Source organism: Rousettus aegyptiacus, unplaced genomic scaffold (assembly GCF_014176215.1).
Source record: "Rousettus aegyptiacus isolate mRouAeg1 unplaced genomic scaffold, mRouAeg1.p scaffold_m13_p_16, whole genome shotgun sequence".
In the NCBI taxonomy this organism is placed as follows: Eukaryota; Metazoa; Chordata; class Mammalia; order Chiroptera; family Pteropodidae; genus Rousettus; species Rousettus aegyptiacus.
Window position 1 is genome coordinate 41,907,414 of NW_023416291.1, and position 22,450 is coordinate 41,929,863.

At 53.4% G+C, this 22,450-nt stretch overlaps 1 protein-coding gene across 10 annotated transcripts in view; it reads left to right on the forward strand.

Annotated features, from left to right (window-relative positions):
- CRTC1 (CREB regulated transcription coactivator 1) overlaps window positions 1–22,450 on the forward strand; it is a 58,146-nt gene that overhangs the window by 16,275 nt on the left and 19,421 nt on the right. For 7 of the 10 annotated variants that reach the window (XM_016132403.2, XM_016132406.2, XM_016132407.2 and 4 more), the window contains exons 2-8: window positions 12,737–12,853; window positions 14,049–14,096; window positions 15,495–15,632; window positions 16,631–16,692; window positions 18,354–18,448; window positions 20,392–20,477; window positions 22,147–22,187. In XM_016132403.2, the coding sequence (XP_015987889.1) occupies window positions 12,737–12,853; window positions 14,049–14,096; window positions 15,495–15,632; window positions 16,631–16,692; window positions 18,354–18,448; window positions 20,392–20,477; window positions 22,147–22,187 (587 nt within the window). The remainder of the gene's footprint in view (window positions 1–12,736; window positions 12,854–14,048; window positions 14,097–15,494; window positions 15,633–16,630; window positions 16,693–18,353; window positions 18,449–20,391; window positions 20,478–22,146; window positions 22,188–22,450) is intronic. The other 3 variants (XM_016132404.2, XM_036234373.1, XM_036234372.1) reach the window with 1 other exon arrangement.

A 22,450-nucleotide genomic window follows, 5' to 3' on the forward strand; every position in this document is an offset into this window, starting at 1 on the left:
TGAGCTGGCAGAGTTCATCCCAGCCAACAAGAGCCTGCTGGCTTCCTTTGGTGCCTCCTTTCTAGCAACCTTGGGCAACAGGCTCCCTTTGTGTTTCCATGTACCCGCCCAGGTCTCTTGTCCTGCTGGCCCCGGGCAGTGCCCAGTGGACCATCCGTGGATAGGATAGGCTCCACTGGCTGGGGCAAGCCTGTGCCTGCCAGGCCTGGCTGCCAGCCCTTCTGCCTTTGCCGCTGTTCCCTTCCCAGGGCTTTGCAGGTCTCTCAGTGTTGGGGTGTCTACTCTGACCAGGGCCACTAATGGTTAAACACTGGACAGGCAGCAGTAGATTTCTTTAGGGTTTTGGCTCAGGGTGAGACCTGAATTCCGGACCTTGCTTGGCTCACATGTAGCTTGCTAGCTCTGCACCTTCCTGTCCTAGTTTGCCTGCTTCTGGGGGTGGAGTAGGGGCTTCCTCCCTCTGGGCCTCAGGTTAGACCACACAGCTGCCGAATTGGAGTGAGGGGCAGCAGGGATGAGCTGGGCTTGTTGGCCCTGGGTCTGCAGCCAGCTGCGTGACATCAGGGCATGCCAACCCTCTGGGAGCCCAGGTTTGAGCTTGAGGTGTGAGAGAACCCATGCTGCCCCCATGCCTATGTTGGCTGATAAAAAATTACCAGCCAGGAACCCAGGCCCCAAGTTGTGGCACTTCTGGTGTTTTAGGAGAAGCCAGCAATTCTGATGTTTAAGTTAATTTTAAAAAAATGTTTTTTTTAAGTTGGCCACTAGTTCACATTTTTTGAAATGCTCTCAGGCCTCAAGAAGGCTGCAGCTGTGGCCGCCACAGTCTTGCCTGCCAGGTTGCAGGCTCTGACGTGGATGCATGGACCCCAGCCCCTCTGAGTTGCAGCAGATGGGAGGCTACTTCACTCCAGGGATGGGTGCCAGGCAGATCTGTCCATCCCAGGCTGCTTCGAGACTCTAGAAATGTATGATGGTTGAGAAGCCATGTGGTCGAGGCTGTCTGATCTACAGTTCATGTTCTTCTGAGTACACCTGTGTTGCCATGGTGGCCTTCCAGTTAGGGACACTGCTTTGAGGGCAGGGACATTGTCCTTGGTGACCTTTCCCCACCCACGCTGTTATCCCACTTGTGAGGGCTTGGGAAGAGATGCTCTGGGCCCCACCCACCACTTCCCTCCACACTGACATGTACTTGGCCTGCTGCCAGAACCTCAGGGATGCTTTTCATTTTTTCACATTTATTTTACTGTGGTAAAATTTACTAAACAAAATTTATCATTTTAAAGTGCACTTTTTAGTGGCATTTAGCACATTCACAATGTTGTACAACCATCACCTATCTAGTTCCAAAATATTCCCATCAAACCAAAAGAAGACTCCATCCCCATGAGCAAGTCACTCCCCATCCACCCTACCCCAGTCCCTGGCAACCACTAATCTGCTTCCTGTCTCTGGATTTGCCTGTTCTGGGCATTTCATATCAATGGAATCATACATCATGTGGGCTTTGTGTCTGGCTTGTTTCATGAGCATCATGTTTTTGAGGTTCATCAACACGAAGCATGTGTCAGTCAGTGCTTCATTCCTTTTTGGTGGCTGAGCAATATTTCATTGTGTGCATGGACCACACTGTGTTTATCCTTTGTCCGTCTATGGACATTTGGGTGGTTTCCACTTTTTTGGCTGCTATGAACATGCGTGCATGCACAAGTGTTTGCATGGATATAGGTCTTCATTTCGTGGGCTGCGTACCAAGGAATGGACTCGCTGAGTTTTGTAGTAACTCTGGGTTAAACTTGTTCAGGAACTGTCGACCTCGTGGTGTGTTTCAAACAGGAGTCTGACATGAGTTGAACTTAATAAAGAAAAGGAGGGGAAGGAGCAGTGGTGTGCAGAGAGAGCTTCAGGCAGGTGGATCGGGGAAGAGGTTATACCGGCCTTTCAGTGTGCAGTGACACAGGTTGAGACTAGGGCCCCAGAGGTCAAGCTGCTGGGGCTCGCTCACAGAAGTAACAAGGGGGAGAGGGAAAGAGGGGACCTGCAGAGAGTCTGTGACACTCCTTGGCCCTTCACCTCCTTGATGCTACCCTTAGGCCCCCCTCCAGCCCATCCCAGCTACCTCTATGACTCAACCTCCTCATGGTCTCCCCATAGTGTCCACCTGCCCAGCCACCCCTGCTGCCATTGGTCTCATCCCTACAAGCTCATGACATTCACCTTCCTGGGCCCTTGTCCATCCTTTCTCTTCTCTGAGCTGGGAACAGTTCCTCCACAGTGACACCCATCCAGGGAAGTGTCCATGGTTCATGTGGCGCCCATATCACTGGGTTGAGAATGTGATTCTGAGGGCAGCAAGGCAGCCTAAGATCCCACCTGTCCCATTCTTGGCCCTGCAGCAAATGTTGCCCAGGGTCCCAGTGGGATCTTGGGGTCTCAGGACAGAGCTGTGAGGGTCCTCCAGGAGTATAGGGGGGCCACGCAGGCCCAGGACCCTGCTTCCCCAACCATGAAACGGCTTTCAGGGTTATTATGTAACTATGTCTAAAAAATGGAGCATGAAAGCTATTTTGGGCCTGTTGTAATGAGGGCATCTCGCTTTTGTCTTATCTTCCCGGGGCCCCTGCCATCCTAGGGCGGGGGCAGACAGCACTGAAGGAGCTGCTCTTGGAAGGTGGTTTCAGCACAGAACCTGAGCAAGGTTGAGTGTTGGCCTGTGGATGCCGTGGTCAGAAATCATTTGTTTGGCCTTGGCCTGAGGCAGCTGCTGGCAGATTGCCCTGCGGTGCCCAGGTTCCTAGAGGCTGGTGGGTGCTGACTCGCTGGTGTGAGGAAGGCCTGCCTCCCTGCCACATATAAGACTGCACATCCCCAGGCAGGTCAGGCCTCACGTTCTAAAGGTGGCTGGGCTGAGGGAGGCCAGGATACATCACAGCAGGAGCTTCTGGGTACAACTCCCTGCCCAGGCCAAGGGGCCCCTTGCTAGGAGGCAGCGCCCCCCTCCCCCATTTCCTGTGGCTGATACGCTGGTTGGTGGTTTGTGTTATCCAATTATGATGAGATTTAAAATTAAACTGCAAAGGATTCTTTCCCTCTGCTATAAGTAGAGATGTGAGCTCACATGCTCCAGAAGCCATGTGTACACCTCGTGGTGTGGTCAGTCAAAGCAGAGAAACGACAAGTTTTGGAGTTTTCTCTCCCCATGTACAACACATGTGGACGTACCTGCTCTGTGCCTCCTACCCCTCTCCCAGGGGTCCCACCCAGAGCTGGGAGTGACCCTCCATACTCCTAAGTATTCCAGGCAGACTTCTATGACCCACTGGCCATATGTGACAACCCACTCCTCAGGCCCCTCCTCTCCGGCCTCTGTAGGGCCTTTGCACTTAAGACCTCCCCCTCCTTCCTCAGCTCTGTCTAGCACAGGGTCCCTCTCCATGGCCTTTCAGGCAGGGAGCCCTCATCCACATAGAACCCCTCACTCTCTGGATCATCACGTTGGCCTGTTTTTGTGTTCATGTTGGTCTTTGTCTTGGAGAGGACAAACCAGGGTATCTGGCCCCAGCCCTGAGCCCAGGGAACTTGGCTACCTCAGTAATGTGGCCCTGTGTGCCAAAGAATTCTTCCCTTGCCAGCTACTTCACCCCCTACACACTTCAGTGCTCAGCCCCGCTTGGGGGTGTCCCTAAAAGGGGGCAGCCTGGCTTTATCCCAGGTCCACCTTCTCCCCTCCACCCCGCACAGACCCAGCTTGGAGATGATCCAGAAATTGCAGTGGGAGTGGCTTCCCTCCATCCACCTCCTACCTCACAGACAGTGTCCTCACTCTTCCCGGAGGGGAGGCCCCACCCTGGGCTGATCCTGCAGTGGTTCCAGCTCCTTGCTCTGCCAACCAATGATGTAGGAACATCTTTGTGCATAAATCTGCGTTTTGGATGATCTCCCTCAGGACAGCTTCCCAGAAGTGGGATTACCCGGTCGGAGGGCAGGAACGTGTTCAGGCTCCCAGTGGATGCTGCTAAATGGTTCTGAGGATGTTGCAGGCCACCTGCTTTTCAGGATCCCAGTCATTTCTCCTGAAGCTGATGTGTGCTGGCCAGGTCTATATGCTGGCCAGGCTTCTGAGTAACAGTGGAAGAAACAAGCTCAGGAGGGGAGAGCACTGCCCAGTGGGCCTAGAGCTGCAGGAGAAGGCCGAGTATGGAGTTTTGGTGTGTTGCCACCGTGGGGTGGTTCTTAGTGTGGGACTTGAGGTAACACAGGATTGGGTGACTGCAGTGGTTGAAAAGTGTCCCCCAGAATTTATGTCCAACTAGTACCTACGAACGGGACCTTTGGAAATAAGCTTTTTGCAGATGTCATCAAGTCAACATGTGGTTATTCTTGTGGGAGAGTGGGCCCTAAATCCGGTGACTGATATCTTTACAAGAAGACAACAGAACACACAAGGAGAAAGCCAAGTGAAGATGGGAGGAGATGGGACCAAAGTGTCTGCAGGCCCAGGAACACCATGGATTGCTGGCAGCCACCAGAAGCCAAGAGAGAGGCCTGGGACAGACTCTGTCAGAGCCTCCAGAAGGAACAAGCCCTGCCCACACCCTGGTCTCAGACTTCTGTCCTCTAGAGCTGTGAGAGAATAAACTTCTGTTTTTTTAAGCCCCCTGGTTTGTGGTCATTTATTCTGACAGGCCCAGGGTATTCACACAGTGCTGAAGATTGGGAGGTAGACAGAGAGGGGCTCCAGGGTCCAGGTACCCCTGCTCCTGGAGGAGTACCCCTCCTCCAGTACTCTGCCACCCTCAAGGCTGCCTTTTGTCTGTCTTGTTTTTGTTACTAGGTAAGAAACTTTATTAACTTTGTTCCAAACTTTATTTCCAGGCTTCCTCTGCTTAATTAGTCACATAGAATGAATTGTGAGCTGCAGTGTCCAAGGGGTTTGGGCTTAAAAATATCAAGAGATCTCAATCTGATTGGCTCCAGAACCCAAGTAACATGAGAATGCAGTTATAGTATAAACGAGCAGCTCCAAGTTCTTTCTTCAAGCCTAAGCAGCTTTAGACGTTGACTCAATTTTATTTGCCTCATTCTTGGAAGCCCCTCTGACCACAAGCCCCTCAGCCCCATAGTCTCCTGCCGGGCCAGGGCCGGCAGCCCTTGAGGAGGCTGGGAGACCTTCCCAAGGTTGCAGGGGAAACCAGGTGCCCTTGGCCGTTTGGATGGGGCCGTGCTGCGTGCTGGCATTGGCCACCTGCTTCGAGGGTCGCTGGCCAAGTAGTAAGCATGCTCAACCATGTGTGGGAACCTGGCACTGAGACAGATGAGGTAGGGGTGGTGCTCATGTGCTGGTAACCCTGTGCCGTGTCGGGTGGCCAGCCTTCTCTCCTGTGGACCACCATGACATGTAACCAGGGGTAGTAGATAGCCAAAAAGTAAAAAGCCACCTATCAGTCCAGGGCCATCTGCAGCCTCCACCAAATGGCGATGAAAAGTGCCCTGTGCCTCCAGTTGGCCCTGATGATATCTTTGGGCTTTGCCTTGAGGCTGCTTGTGGACCCTGAAAAGTATAGCTCCCCAATTCCCACTTAGCGCCCCTCACATCTCTCCCAGACCTACCAGGGCTTGTACAGGGCAATGATGGGTGAGCGAACACTGCACCCTTTCAGCCTGTTGCATAGCTCCCTGCAGTCCTGACAGTGATATGTAGTGGCCCCAAGGTCAGCACACGGACATGGGGGTGGGGAGAAGTCATGCTGCTCACAGCATCCCACCCCAGCCCTGTGGACGCAGTGCCCAGATGCAGGCCAGAGGGAAGTGTGCAGCCTTGCTGAGCTCCGGGGCCTATGAGGCCCCAAATCCCTGTTGCTCAACCCAGTGTACCCAGGACCTTGGGGTGGGATTGGTGTTGGGTCAGGGAGGTAACCCCGGGACCTTCCAGGGAGATATGTCTTGGGGACAGGCCCTTCGGTGGCTCTCCGTGTTCTGAGTGCACTGTTGTGTCACCAGCCCCTGGGTTTCTGGACCAGGCATTCACTGCCCCCATACTGTATTGGTTTGTGCTCCAGCGTTGCCCTCTTTGCTGCTGTACAGTGACTGCCTATCAGAGCTGGCCTGGCCTCATCCTATTCCCTCCTTCCCAGGCCTCCACTTCTGCCTGGACACTTACTCGCTCATTCTTCACCCTAGAGTATCATCTTGAGGATCCCTGTCATCGTCTCTTCCCAGCTATCCAGTCTCTGGCTTAAAACAACAGAATTTTATTCCCTCATAGTTTTAGAGACTAAAAGTCCGAGATCAGGGTGTGGGCAGGGTTAGATCCTTCCAGGGCCCTGATGTCAAGTCAGTCCCAGGCCTTGCTCCTGGCTTTTGAGGGCTGCTGGCAACCTTTGGGGTTTCTTGTGACTGCACTACCCTGATCTCTGCCTCCATCCCCATCTGTCTCTGTCCTCCTCTTATAAGGACACTAGTCATTGGGTTTAGGGACTTCCCTAAATCCAGATGATCTCATATTGAGAGGCTTAACTAGTTACATCTGCAAAAACTCCATTTTCAAACAAGGTAACATTCTGAGGTTCTGGGTGAGCATGAATTTTGGGGGGCATTGGTTAGTTCAGCATGGAGGCTAAGCTGATTCACTTGGGTGTTGTATCTCCTACAGCCTTGCAGTGCCTGTAATGCTCTCCAGGTGCTCCCACCCATCCCCAAGCCCATGACCCTAATGAGCAGGCACGTCACTTTACTTTTGGGGAATTGGTTCTGGTAATACTGCCCATGATTTTCTGCTCATTGTGTCTCAGCAGCCCTAGAGGAACACATACTGCTTGTCACCCCCACCTCACTGACTCTTGGGTTCTCTAGTCCCAGGCCCAGAGAAGGCCCCTCCCCTTAGGCCACTATGTACTCTGAGGACTCCTGCCAGGAGAGTCCGGAGGTCCCTGGTCTTGGCTGGCTGTGGGGCAACTCCAAACTTCTCAATTCCAGAAACCAGCTATGGATAGTCACTTCCTGAGGTTGGCATTGGTCCCAAAGGCGCCCACAGAGGCCCAGCAAGCAGGGTCCCCAAGTTGCCGAGGCCCAGTGGCCCACTGGACAGACACAGGCAGGCAACATATCCCAGAGAAAGGTGCCATGTACCGAACTGTGTCCCCCAAATTCACATGTGGAAGCTCTCACCCCCATTGTGACTGTATATAGTGATGGGGCCTGAGAGAAGATGATTCAGGTGAAATTGAAATAAGGTTATATGAGTAGGGTCCTGATCCAGTAGCACAGGTGCCCTTATGAGAAAAGGAAGAGAGTCCGTTCCACACACACTTGGAGAAAGGCCAGTGGAGGACACGGCAAGAAGGCGGCCTTCTGCGACGCAGAAAGAGGGCCTTCACCAGGACCCCACCCCACTAGCACACTGGTCTCAGACTCCTACCCTCCAGAACTGTGAGAAAGACATGTCTGTTGTGTAAGCCACCGAGTCTATGGTACTTTGTTATGGCAGCCTGAGCTAAGACAGAGGGTTATTTTGAAAGTGGGGGTCTGGGAGGTCTTTCTGAGGAGGTAATGTATGAGCTGAAATCAAGTGATGAAAAGGAGCTCCATGGAAGATTTCTGAAAAGGGTGGGGTGGGTGCAAATGCCCAGAGGCAGGAGGCAGGGCCTCATGGGCTGCCAGTGGGAAGTTAGGTTTGCCAGGAAAAGATTGTAACTGAGGCCCCTCCTGTTGCTGGGGTGACCTCAGGGCAAACCTGTCTTCTCTCAATACCTCAGTTTCTCTACTTTTAAAGCAGAGGTGAAGCTGAGCCTCCCCCCCTTAGGGCTGCTTCGAGGCCCCAGTCAGGGTGGGTACCCAGCTGGCTGGCGGGGCCAGGGTCTCATTCTGCAGGAGAGAGGCCCCCGTGAGCCAGCTGTGCTATGCTTAGACCCGAGGGACCCTTCACACATCTCAGCCGGAAGGTCTGTACTCAACAACCACACCAACAGGGAAACAAACGAGCTCCCAGCGGACCCTCTGATTCAGCCGGGGCTGGGAACTTGGCAGCGACCACAGAGCCTGATTAAAGGCATTCCGAGGCGCGCTTGGTGTTTGTGTATCTGGTTCTGTATTTACACTTTGGGAACTAGTGAGGAGGCAGCTGGGGAGTGTCTCAGTCAGCTGGGGGGCCGGGTGACTCAGCCTGGAATCCACACTCGGCCACACGCCTGTGACGCTTTCATTCATTCCCTCATTCATTCATTGTTCCCTTCCTTGCTCAGCAGACATGTAGTGATAAACTCCAGTGCCCCAAGCATGTTTCCAGGGGTCAGCCAGGTTCTTCTCACCGTAGAGCCCTCAGTCAGTGTGGTGGCCAGCCATGAGGTGGGGGACCAGGGCAGCAACAATGTTAACAGGAATTAACTCAAAATCGACCAAAGACCTAAATGTAGGTGCTAAATCTATAAAACTTCTACAGGGAAACATAGGTGTAACACTTTCTGGCTTTGGATTAGGTGATGGATTTTTAGATATCGCACTGAAAGCACAAGAAAAAAATAGGTTAATTGGACTCTATCAACATTAAAAACTTTTGTGCATCAAAAGATTATCAAAAAAGTGAAAAAAATCCACAGAATGGAAGAAAATATTTGCAAACCATATAGCCGATAAAGAATTAATATCCAGAATATAAAAAGAACTCTTATGACTCAACAAGGAAAAGACAACTCAGTTTAAAAATGGGCAAAGGACTTGAGAGAGATTTCTCCAAAGATGACACAAAAATGGCCAACAAGATATTAAAAGGTGCCCAACATCACTAGTCACCAGGGAAATATAAATCAAACCTGCAATGAGATATGTCACACCGGGTGCATCAGGATGGCTACTATCAAAACAACAGAAACCAACAAGTATGGGCAAGGATACAGAGAAATTGGAACCCTTGTGTATTGCTGTGGGAATGTAAAATGGTGCAGCCACTGTGGAAAACAGTATGACCATTCCTCAGAAATTAAATACAATTATCATATGACCTAGCCATTCCACTCCCAGGGATGTACCAACAAGTTTGAAAACAGGGACTCAAACAGATACTTGTGCACTCATGTCCACAGGAGCACTGTTCACAATTGCCAAAAAGGTGGGAAAAGCCCACATGTCCATTAGTAGATGAAGGATAAACACAATATAGTCCATCCACACAGTAGAACATTATTCAGCTGTGAAAAGGAGTGAAGCACTGTCATTCTACAATGTGGGCAAATCTGGGAAACATCATACTGAGTGAAAGAAGCCAGACACAAAAGGCCACATTGTGTGCGATTCCATCTACATGAAATGTCCAGAACAGGCAAATCCATAGAGACAGAAAGTAGATTAGTGATTGTCAGGGACTTGGTGGGGGTGGGGAGGAGGTCTCCCTTTGGGGTGATAGAATGTTCTGGAACTAGATAGAGATGATGTTTGCACAACGTTGTAAATGTGCTAGATGCTACTGAACTGTACGTGTTAAAATGGTTCGTTTCATGTTATGTGAATTTTGTTTTGATAAAAAAAAATTTAAAAAGAGAAAAGCCGTCTCCAGTCTTCCTGGCTGGGTACCCGCAGGCATAGCCCTCTCCCCCGAAGACTGGGTTTCCAGTCCTTTCCAGAGTGGGCAGTAGAGGAATGAGGAGAGACAGCACGGCCCATGGACATGTGGCATGAATGGTCATTGCTATCAGTCAAAGCCAGAAGATGTGGGATTGGGAGTCCCAAGTTAGAGCTGGTGGCCCTTGGCCCTTCTCTACCTGGAATGACTCTGCCTGGGGTGTTCAGTGCTATGCTTTGTGGCCTTAAATGTTCTCAGGCGTGCACATGTCACTTCAACGAAGCAGTGCACAGGGGCCCAGTTGGGGAATGGAACCTAGGAGGAGCCGTCTGCCCTCCTTGAACTCACCACCTGTTGCTTGAGCTGAGACTGGGAGGGCCACCTGGGACTAAGCCTGGAAAGGAACCTGGAGGGACTCAGCAAAACAAACTGGATGCACACGCCCATCAGAAAACAGTGGCCTTGGAAAACCCACTGAGGGCTCCACAAGACTTAGATCCTTTCAGGGGCTCTTGGGGCCTCCCGGGATGTGCCCCCACAGCTGTTGGAACACTTGGAGAATCCAGCGAATCCCTGCCCCCCTCCCCGCCCCCGCCGTGTCCTCAGTCCTAGAAATGTGCTGGATGGAGCTGGCAAAGGGAAGCCTGTGTTCTCCACCTCCCTCTTGTGGGTGGTTCTCAGGTTGGGCCTCAGGCTGGGGCACATGGTGCCTCTGCACTTCAACAGGTATTTGTTCCTTGGGCCTCAGTTTCCCTAAGGTTGGGGCAGGGATCCCATATGGGTGCCACCCTGCCTGGGATCCTGAGTCTGTCCAGCTGTTCTTTCTGTTCTTAAATGTTGCCTGTTGTTACTCAGTACCCATGTGCATGTGGTCCTTCTGGGGCCAATAATCTGGTGGGAGGAGACAGACAGACAGATCTCAAGTGGTTTTGGACAGTGAGCTGTGGACGAGGTGACCCTGATGGGGAGAGGTGCACAGTACTGGGCTGGCCTAGTGGGAAGAGTCTCCTGGAGGAGGCAGCACCAGTGCAGAGTCCTCAAGGCAGCAACCCGTTCAGCTGGTAGAGCCCAGTGATCAGAGAGCAGAGAGTCAGACTCAGCAGCCTTCATAGTGAGGGGGAAACTGAGGCCCACTTGGATCACTGAGCTTCTCCCTGGCCATTAGCCTGACCTGCCTGTGCAGAACAGAGCTCAGCCTTTAGCACATCTGCTCCCCTTAATCTCCTTAGAAGGTCGGCCAGTTGCCATGGCAATTGCTGACAGGCCTGACCAAGGCTGGCTTGTCTAGAGAGCCAGGCCTGGGAGGGATTGGCAGGTAGGGGTGTCACCGCATCCTGTGTAGCAGGGTCCCTGAGGACTGGAGGCTGCCCTGAGAATTGGCCGCATTCATCATACCACGTCTTCCCAGGACCACTGGCTCCTGTTCCCCAGCCTTGTGGTCCCCACTCCACTCAGCCTTGTAGATGCTGTCAGGTGGCGGGGATATGGCAAGCAGGGGTGTGAGCACTGACAGGAGCTGGGGATGTGTACTGTGCTGGGTGACCCCACCCCTGAAGGGTCCTGTCAGCAATGTGGGGCCAAGGGAGGCCAGAGAAGCCACCATTTACACAGGGCTCTTCAGGGGAGTAGGAGTCTGGTGGAGACAGGGGAGAAGGAGTTTGTGCACGTGGGGCTCAGGAACAGGATGTGTCGGGGTGGGGGTTCTGCCTAGAAATGAGGGGCCCATGGGTGGGGTGAGGAAGCTGGAGGGGGAAACAGACAGAAGGAGGCTATGGTCCTCTGGGACCATACTGTTCTTGAGAGGGGGCAGCAATGCAGCCTTCTGCCACGCAGCTCAGACACAAAAAGGGCACAGGGTTGGTCTCGGGTCTGAGGAAAGCTGTGCCCAGGCAGGGCTGGGGGCTCTGGCCTGTTTTGTCCCTCATGACTGTGGGGAGGGACACAGTGGGGTGTTCATGTCGGAGACAGATCCTGGGCTGAGCCCCAAAGACGCTGAAAACCACCTGGGAAGGAACAGCAAGGTCAGCCTCCCTCCCCGCTCCACATAGCTCACAGGAAACAGCTGTTTACCTGGGTGAGGTGCTCTGCTGGGCAGGCAGCCAATTCCAGGGCCTCACTTCCCCGCCTGTGTCCGAGCCCCCCAGGAAGCCAGGCGATATGGGGGAGTGGGCGGTGTCGGCGGCCAGCCTGTGCGGAGGCTGCCAGGAGCTGTTTGTGAGGGAACTGAGCAGCCTTGTTGTGTACACAGAGTCGACCCTAGCAACCGCCCCAGCCTGGGGAGCAGACACCACCCCTCCCCATGTGCCCAGCCACTGCCCCTTGTTCATGATGCCTGCCTTCCACAGTGGTGTGATGGGCTTTGGGCGGTGCCACCCAGATCAGGACATATGCCACTGTTCCCACAAAGTGGAATTGGCTGCTTGAGAGAGAAGAGGCAGGGCCCAGGCCAAGTCCCAGGCATGTCCCATGGCCAGCTAGGCTCCTGGTTCTGAGGCCTGGACCAGCAGGACGAGTCCTTATTTGAGTGACAGGCAGAGGACTGGGCAGAGATGCAGCCAGCCTAGATGAGGGCCATCCGCTGGGCCTAGCCCCAGTGAGGTGAAGGGGAGGGACAGGCAGAAGGAGCCTGAGGCCTTGGGCAGGACCCTTGAACTCAGGCGGGGTCTGGCAGACATGCTCATCCTGTGTGTGCTGCCTGAGAGATCCACATCCTGCACTTTGAAAGCCAGCACTATGTTTCTGAGCTGGCCCCAACAATTCAGGCCATTGGAAAAAAGATTTCTCTTGTGTTGGGGCGTCAATTTGCAGCCTCTGGCCTGCGCCCGGGAACACAGCCTTTGGCTGCGATGAGAAATGGCTCCCCCGGGTGGGTGAGGGGCCTCCTCCTAGGTTCCAGGCTCTCATTCACAAACCTGCCGCAAACCTGCTGTGTCAGCCAGTAAGGAAGGCTCCCCCAAGTTCATGGAGTCTTAGGGACAGCCAACCAAGACAACTTTGGTTTCTGATTCTGCTGGTTTGGATAGAGAGACACCTGGCTCTTTTGAGAGTCCCACTACCTTTGTGACTGGTGCCACCGACCCACCACTTGGGTTCTTTCTGTGTCTTTGGGGTGACGTTCTGTGGGGTGTGCTGAAGAGGATCCCTCAACCCCTGCTGCAGCTGCCAGTTTCTCTCTTACAGCTTCAGCTCCAGAAGTCGCAATATTTACAGCTGGGCCCAAGCCGCGGCCAGTATTATGGTGGGTCCCTGCCCAACGTGAACCAGATAGGGAGTGGCACTGTGGATCTGCCCTTCCAGGTGAGCCCCCTCTCGCCCTCTTCCCCCATGGCCTCCCTCAGGGAGCTTTCCCTGGCCTTTAACCTGGGGCGCTTCCACTCTGGGCAAGCGCGTGTGCGTGTGTGATGGCTGCTGCGGACAGCTGGGGTCAGCAGATAATTGCCGCAGCCCTTCCTCCCAGCCCCCGCCTACTCCTTTCTTGCTCCTGGGAAGGCCTGGCCAGGCCTCACCCAGATCCCCCTCGGCCAGTCCCCTGTCAGCAGACCCTGCAGTGAGGCCTCAGTCTGGCTGCGAGCGTTTCGGCAGCCGCTACACCTGTTGGCCGGCTGTGCGGCAGTGGGAACCGCTTGGGGCCTCTGGGGTTTGGCTCCGTCAGCCTTACTAATCCGCAAGCCCAGCGGTTCTCAGAAGGAGGCCCCTTGGCCTGACCCCACTTGTCTGCAAACGTTTCTTGGCAGAGACCCACACAGCACGGCTCCCGCAGGCCGCAGGGCCCCTGTGTACATCCTTATCATAAATAACGAGAGATAAGGCCCACCGCCTGGGCGCAGAGCCGGCCTCTTCCCCTGGGGCCATGACTGACCTTGGTCTGCAAGTGGAAGAAGGGGCAAGATGGACCAGGGAGACAGGGCTGAGAGCTGGGCCACCCGTAGCACTTTGTCAGCACTGTAGAGATAGGTCCACAGACAGCCACACTTCCATTGCTGGGACAGGGCCCCAGAAACAGCCCTATCTGTCTACATGCTGATAGGCCTGGGGGCCGTCTCTCAGGGAGCTCACCCGTCACCCACCCACTCAAGTCACCCCAACCCCCACCAGCTCCTACTTTCCCACTGCTGGGATGTAGCAGACAACTAGCTGGGGTCCCACAGGCTGCCTCAGAGTCTACACTCAGCTCAGCTTTGGGCCAGTGGGCATGACCCTCCTTGGAGCTTTCTCATTGGAGCAAATGTTTGAGGCCATTATAATGACCAAAAGCTAACCTCTTTGTCAGGGCACTTTTAAGTTGGGCTTCTCCCCTTTCTCCCTAGCTCTCCCCTTCCTTTGTCTTCCCATCCCCTCCTCCTCTGAGGAGAGTGTCTCTCTGGGCACCCTGAGCTTGCCCTACCAGGACTAGCATAAAGCCCCTGGGACCGAGGGTGCAGGGGCCTATTGGGGTCCCAGAAGATCAGGTGAGGCCGGAGCATCACAGAATTTTGGTTCTTTGCATTTCCAGCCCAGCGGATTTCTGGGGGAGGCCTTGGCAGCGGCTCCTGTCTCTCTGGTAAATGAGCTCCTGGGCTGAGGCCATTGGTGTCCTCAGTGTGGCTACCCCCATGGCCTGGTGGGAGGTATCCCTTTCACCAAATGGAAACATCTGATCTGCTCTCCCCTGTCTGGGGAAGTGCGTCTGGTTGCGTGGAGAGACCCCGCCTGGGGATCTGAGCATGCGCACAAATGCTGCATGGTTGTTCCTGTGACACGCACATACGTGTGCGCAGATCCTAGATGTGGCCTGGCGAGCTGGGCTGTGGCCAGGCCAAGCTTCTCTCTGTCTCTGACTCTGCTTCAGCCACCTCGGTTTCCCCTCTACCATCCAGGCATCTCTGGGAGGAGGTTAGTGGCCCCTGCCCTCTGATGTCCCTGTCTGGTGGTGAGATTCCCTCCCTTTCTCAGTCATGGCCATCTCCCAGCCCCAAGCCAACAGGGTCCTTGCTGAGTTGGAGAAAGTCAGGAGTCTCAGACACTGGGAGAGTAGTCAGCCCTGAACACCAGCTGAGGTATTTGGATGGGTGGGGAACAGCAGGATACTAGCTGTGGCAACCTTCAGGAAGAAAATCATTTTTTGCCTGGCTGCCCAGAGAAGACAGAAGGGCCCAAGGACCAGATGGCTGGTTGAGGGGACAGGCTGCATTCAGAGCTGACTAAGGCTACCAGTCTCACCCTAATCAGATGGTGAGGAGCCCCATGGCGCAAGGAGGGATGGCAGAGAGTAGGCTCCTGGGGGCCTCAGCAGCATGGAGCTGGAAGAGGGAGCAAGGCCTGGCCAGGGCCCTTGTGCCAGCCTCAGGTGCTGGAAGGAAGCCCTGTCCTACACTTGGCTCTCCGTAGTGCCAGGATGTGGTGGGGGAGGGTGCTGGGGGGCCACGTCTCAGTTGAGACCAGCCCTGGGCTCAACAAGGAGCCTCTGGGAAGCCAGCACTTGGCTGAGTGAGCCCCTCGACGTCCTTGGTTGGAAGGCCTGGGCTGTCTCTTGGCAGCCCCTCCAGAAATGACGTAGGTGGGGAGAGGAGGCCAGCCAAGCCCGAGAGAAAAAACACGGAGGCCTGTCTGTACCTGGTGAGGCTGCGGGGCGCTCGGGCCGTCTGCACCCCTGGCACCCTGGCCGGCACCAGCCCTGAGCTTGTGCCGTCCTGCCTGGCCCGTGCATGCCAGCCACACTGCACGCCTGCTGCCCCGGCACCTGGGGTCCCCAGCTCGCCCTCACCACTGCAGTACTCAGAGGCCAGGGGGCTGGCTGAAGGAGAAAGCCCATTTGGGCTGTGGGGTGGTGGCCAAGGGTGTCTTGGGAGTGGGAGGCCTTGGGGTCATATCCATAGCTGATAACTGTTTTTTTGGGGTTTCTCTCTTGTTTTGTTCCCATCATTTCCTCTCTCCTTGCTGGCCCCCTCCCCACACCCAGACACCCTTCCAGTCCTCAGGCCTGGACACTAGCCGGACCACCCGGCACCATGGGCTGGTGGACAGAGTGTACCGGGAGCGTGGCCGGCTTGGCTCCCCACACCGCCGGCCCCTGTCGGTGGACAAACATGGACGGCAGATATCCTTTTCCAGAGGACTTGGGTGGGAGTCTGGGGCCCTGTTAGTGACTGCAGGACCCCGAGTTTATCTTGCTGATGGAACTGCCAGCTCGGGATGGATCAGGTCTGACCCAGCACACTTCCCAGAGGAGGCAGCGAGGCAAGCTGAAGAGCCTTAGGCTGGGTGGGGGATATGGGGCACAGGGAGCAAAGATGCAGAGCGGTCCACTGGAGTATGCTGCCTGAGATGAGTTGAGCAAGGTGATGCTTCGTCACATTGTTCTCGGATGCCTAGCTGGGCAGTGGAGTCCCGGAAAGCTGTCATCAGGGTGCTCACACATCAAGGTCATGTTGGTGGGCCCCTCTGGGGGCCATGTGGACCACAGCCCAATTAAGGCAGTAGGGCTAAGGGGGTCCCAGCCACACCCAAACAGATCCAAGGGAGACTTAATCTGAAGACACAAAACTCGAGTCCACACCTCAGCCAAGCAGAGAAATCATCAGGAGTCCCCTCGACTCGGCTACTTTATGGTGCTTAGCCAGTCAACCTCCCCACCAAGAGTCTGAGCACTGCTCTGAGAGAGCCACCCCTACCCCCTTGCTTTCTACAATAGAGAAGGCTGTTCTTTCCTGGTTCTGATTTCCATGGCTAGAGGAGTCTGACCAGCTGGGCCCCAGATGGAGCCTGCAGGTCCTAAGACCTGCCCCATCAGCCCAGAATTAAGAGTCAAGACCTGGGTCAGCTGAACTAGACTCGCCACTGCCCCCATGAATCCTGGTTTCATGACTGAGACCCCTCTTGGGAGGGGTACAGCCCACACGTGTACTTGCACGGGGTGAGTGTGCTGAGTGTTAGGTGGATGGAGCCGTCCCCCTGGGCCACTCTCAGCCAGGTAGGGGAGGACCCCACCATCCTGCAGCCACAGCTGTTTGCTGGCTCCCAGCAGCCTGGCCACCAGGTTTCTGAGGCTCAGGTGGGGCCTGAGCTGACAGTGCTATCCTCTTAACTCACAGTCAAGCGGACAGCTGCCCTTATGGCACGGTATACCTCTCGCCGCCTGCGGATACCAGCTGGAGAAGGTCAGTGACCCAGAGCCGGCCCCCAGCCCTCTTGTTGGAAACAAAACCAAACTTAAATCATGGTTATGTTTGGAAAACCAATATGAAGTCACTTTAAAGTGATGAAACTGAAAAGCATCCAGAAGTTTCTAGAAATCAGCTTTATTTTTCTTTTTTAGACAAAGTTGAAATTATATTGGATATTCATTGTTAATAGCTTGCTTTTTCTTCATTTACTGCTGTGTTTTCCACATTGCTAAATGGTCATAAAGATTTGATTGTGAAAGTATTATACATTTATTACTAGAAGATTAGGAAAATACATGAATATTTCTAGAGGAGGGAAAAAACACCCATAATGTCATCATTAGACATAGAAAGCCTTAAATAACAATAATAAGAGTTCATATAAATACCTACGATAATACAGGTGATGGCTGCACATCAGCGCGAGTACACTTAATGCCACAGAAGTGTACAGTTAATGGTTAAAATGGTAAATTTTATGTCATGTATACTTTGTCACACACAGGAAATATGTATGTGTATAGGTGATTTTCGTAAAAAAAAAAAAAAAAAGACAAAGTAAGCAAGCAAACTGTTAAAAAAAGATATGTGAATATAATATGATACTTAATATGACGTATAGTTCAATAACATAAATTCCCACTAAGCACAGATCACATTATCAGGCCTTATTCAACCATCACATACATTAATTGATAGAAAATGCACAGACCATTGTAGACATAAGGAAATTGAGTGCAGAGAGGTCAGAGCACTTGCTCAGGGACGCACAGATGGTGGGGGGCCAGGACCCCAAACTTCTCACTGCTCAGCCGGCCCCAGGGTCAGAGATTTGTCCAGTCTTTTGTAACCTGTTCTTCCTGAACTAAGTTTCTTTCACATCACGCTCAATGGCTGGGATGTCCTCACTGGGTGCATGAGGTTCTTATTCTCATCCCTGAATTACCAGCCTTGCAGCTGGACCTGTCCTTTGCATGTCCTCCCATCTCCCTTTGGGTACCCACAGTGTCCTAGGAAGCTTAAGGCTGTTCTGGGGACCCACCCTTCAGGAACTTGTACTGGGGTCAGATTGGGTGACCCTGTCCCTTGTCGGGGGAGTGGGTGCAGAGCAGAAGGCGGAGCTCCCAGCAGCATATGGACTGATTGGAACAAGACCCAGCCCACCCTCACCCTTGCCATTTTCTCAAGGCATCCCCCAGGGGCTGCATTCCTTCTGGAGGCCTTCTCTGAGCCTCACGTTGCTGCCTTTCCTTCGTACTCATCACATCTGGTTTGTAACAGCATTCCAGAGGTCAGTGTTGCCTGTTGGTATTTGTCACCAGAAGGCTAGGTTCTGTGGGACTGTTGGGCTCTGTCTTTGGAGGATTTCAGCATGAAGGCTCCATACTTTTCCTAAAGATGAAAAGTGCACGGAAGGGGCAGAAATGGGCATGGGCAGGTTAGGATAGAGGGATGTCCCTTCTACAAACAAGCTTTGTAGACAAAAACCAGTCACTCCTGTGGTTTTTATGAGAACGATGCTCAGGTGCAGCAACTTACAAAAATGACCCACTACTGCAGCTCTGTCCTATCAGGCTGTCCTGGATCAAGTAAAGCCAGGACTATCCCTTTGTCACCCTCAGGGCCCAGGCTCACTGTCTCTCTCCTCTTCCCAGGACCAATTCTGACTCCGCCCTGCACCAGAGCACAATGACGCCCACCCAGCCAGAGCCCTTTACGGGCGGGTCCCAGGATGCACACCAGAAAAGAGGTATGGGCAGGGAACGTGGGCATCTTTCCTCAGGTCAGGCAAGTCCAGTAGTGGTTCCTGTGCTGCCATAGGTCAAAAGCTCATGGGTGGACAGACCTGGGAGGGAGGATGCAGTGAGTGCTGTGGGACAAGGGGATGGGATCAGAGAAACTTTTCAGAGCTGGTGCTATTTGAGTTTGATAATTGAAGAGAGTGCAGGAGTTTTCTAGGCAGAGAAAACAGTCCCTGCAAACAACTATTGGCTTCCGTTCATGGATTCAGGGCGTAGTCACACAGTCTGGGAGCCTTGCAGGTTCTTTCATACATAGGGGGCAGCAAGCTCAAGCAAAAGGGGCAGTTATCAGCTTATGACTGAGCAGACCAGAGCTAGATGTTCACCTTCAAGTACAGCTTGATCCAGGGCTTCACAATGAGCCACTTCCTGGCTTTCTGCTGAGAACCCTCCTGGTCCATAGTCCTTGGGCCCATCCTGGCCATGGTGGGTGGGAAGGAGGCTGGTTCTTTCCCAACTTTTGCCCAGAACTCCTCTCTAACTGAGCCATGCACACAGCCTTGCATCTGGCCAGGCCCACAGTTACTACTCAGAACTGGGCACAGAGGCAGTGAATATCCTGAGACCTCTTAGGAGGGCACATGCTATCTTAAAGACAAGGGCAGCATCACCCAGAGAGGGGAGCACAATGCTGTGAGGCCAGACCCAAGAAGCCCCATAGGAGCCTGATCTGGCCCAAGACAATGAAACTAAACAATTACCACCTTTCAGTAGCAGTTCATTGTGTGGGTATATAAACATACCAGGGAGATTCTATGCACAGAAGGAGGATTGTCCACCAGAACTTCACCCCTTGGAAGGGAGTGTCTCTCTACATTCCATCTTCCTGGGGCCCCAGCTCGTCGGGCAGTGAAGGCAAAATTGCAGAAGGTAACAAAAGCCAGGATTCCTAACACCCAGGGGTGACACAGACAGTGCCTGGTGCTTTCCTCCTGTTTCCTATGCTAGTAGCAGGTGGCCATCTCCTTGGTGGGGCCTCCAGTAATATGGGCTTTTGGGGTAGGCAGGTTGGGCAGATGTCACCATCCCCTGGGAGTCTCTTGACAAGAGAAGGAAGCTGCAAGCCTGGGACTCTTGGCAGTTCAGTCTAATTGTCCTTGAGGTGGTAGAAGGGAGACAGGTCACCAGTTACTATTTCTCTAGGAGGGACCCAGACAGTGACAGGGCCAGGGCTTAGCCTGGCTGCCCTCCCACCTCCCACAGCCCAGCCCTTCCAGGTTTCAAGAAGGAGGAGCTGACCCATCTGGCTCTGGGTCAACTTCAAGTAAAAAACAACCTCCAAAAGGCATGAAAAAATTGAGTCTCATTAAGAAAATGTTTACTCTCATTATTATTGCAAGATCCAAGGAAAGGGGCCTTTATGCACAGCTGGTTCAACAGCCTCAAATGATGCCTGTCTGGTCCCTTGTTCCTTCCTCTGGTGCTGGCTGGCATTGTGACTAACTCATGGGGCCACAGCTACCATGGTGGATACACTCAACCTAGCTGACATTGAGGGATGTGGCCTAGGGCCCCTGTGCTAACAGTTCCAGAAGGAGAGGCAGTTGTCCACGGGATCATGGCCACTCATAGGAGGAAGGGACAGGTCCTCAGCTGTAGCCTGAGACCCAGGTTTGTCTAGCTGGGAGGCTGAATCAATGTATGTCATCAGCTCTAGAGCTCTCATTTTCATTTTGAGTCATAGGTTCTCTGATTTACTGTTTTATAGGTTTTCGTTTTTGTATTTTAAATGAAACCCTTTTGTACTTCGGTACAATTCTCTGAAGTCACTATTGGGGCAATTACACTCCAATTACAGTTGTGACTGTCAGGGAAGTACTCTCCTGGTGCCACCAGGCAGCTTCAGAGAGAGGCCTTTTCTGATTCTCCTTCTCCCCCCACCCTACCCCAGTCTTACTGCTAACAGTCCCAGGAATGGAGGAGACCACATCAGAGACAGACAAGAACCTTTCCAAGCAAACGTGGGACACAAAGAAGGTAAGCGCCTACAGGCTTTTGAAAGTGATTTCCCTCTTGATCTTTTCTTAAGCACAGCCAGGCAAAGAAGACAAAACAGCATACTGGGGGAGCTTCACCCTCCCCGAAGTGAGGCCTTCACTCAGATTTGACTACTTGTGTCAGCTGGTTTAACATGAACGCAGGCTTGTTACACTGGTAAAGAATTAAAACCCACTCTTGCTTCCACGGCATATACACTAAAATTAGAGAATATAGGGATTAGCATGGCCCCTGCACAAGAATGAAACAAGGACATCTGAATGTGGTGTTGCCATAACAAGAAGATGGCGAGTGTTAGGAAATCACCCCGACCCCCTGGCAGTGAGAAGAGGGTGGCAGAGTCCGGCACCATGGCCAGACTCCCTTTAACTACTGTGCAAAACAATGCATCTGTGAGGATGTCAGTAAAGGGACTGTCGGGTTCGTTGGAGGTGGGGTGGAGAAATGACAGGTGAATTCTTAATACTGTTTATGTGGAATGCTCTTGAAAAGATTCTTTAGAAAGTCATTGTCAAGGCGTTTTGAAAAATCTGGTAATGAAACAAGTGTTACTCCCAGAATGAAGGAGCCTGTGGCCAAGTAAGAACCTGTTCCACTCTCACTCCCTGCAGAGGCTGGTCACACAACCCCCTCAGGGGCCCCAGTCACTGCCATTTGGGCGTTCTCCCCTTGATGAGTATGTGGTGGGTTGGCCCAGCCCTCCCTGGTGGGTCCACGTTCTTGCCTGATAATCCCTAAAGAACACAGCGCCAGGAGTGTCTGCCCGAGGGCCCCAGAGGCAGACAGGAATTAGGGAACGTGACATAGCGGAGCCCCCATCAGCACGCAGGCTCTGTCCGGTCATGTCTGCTGCCACTGGAAGAGAGTTTTCTGCTTTGTTTAGGGACCTGGCCTGGAACCTGCAGTTCTCGGGTGTCAATAGCATCCCCAGCTCACAGAGGAGAAACTAGGATCTTATTGCCAACAGGGTTTTCATGGGACCCTTCCCCCCAAGCCAGCCTACAGGGCGGCCAGAGTCCCCATCCTTAGGTAATGGGGTACTGGGATCCCCGAGGGAGATACAACTCTGGGCATCATGGGAAGGCAGGTCAGCTTGGGGCAAGGTGGCTTTCTCTGTGTGATTAGGGCAACTAGTCCTAGTTGCCTCAAACTTCCCCATGTGATGTCTCTCCTGGTATGGATAGACAGACGCTGAGCAGAGGCAACCCGTTCCCTGGTGCTCCCCACCCTGGTCCAGGAATGCATGGGAGGTTAGCCTTGGGCACCCAGGTTTCCAGTGGTACTGCTGCAGAGATGGCGGCTGACGGCCATGGCACAGCCATCAGGGGTTGAGATATAAAGAGCATGCAACATATTCCCCCCAGATGCTGGCTCTGACAAGGGACCACCTCATCCCTGGACTGTGCCACCTTATAGGCAGGCAGAGCAAAACTGGGACAGACTGTAGGGAGACCCTCTCTACTCAACTCTTAGTTTTGCCCCTGGACATGTCTGGAGCACCGCCCCCCCCCCAATCCCTCAGGAACACCCACTTGTCTGCGGGACTCCCTGGGACTCCATAAACTCTTCTTGAGCATCACTCAGCCCTCCTGGGGAGATAGGCCATGCCACGAGGAGGCTGCTCAGCCTTTGCTGTCTCTTCTTTCAGACGGGATCCAGGCCCAAGTCTTGCGAGGTCCCTGGAATCAAGTAAGTCACAGTGGGTCCTCCCGGCATGTCCGCAGACACCAGGGGCTGTTCATCAGGGTACAAGTCCTGATGAAGGTGCCAGTTGCTGCTAGCCACCTAGCCAAGGCTCACTGTAGGGCTTGCCCCCACACCTCAGACACACCCTGTACCCAGCAGTGGGAGGATCCTCACCCCATTTCCTGTCTCACAGAGATAGGCTACTTCCTAAGGTCCCATTGGAGGCTTGGGCTGATGGTTGTTTCTTAAGTGTGGAAGTACCTAAT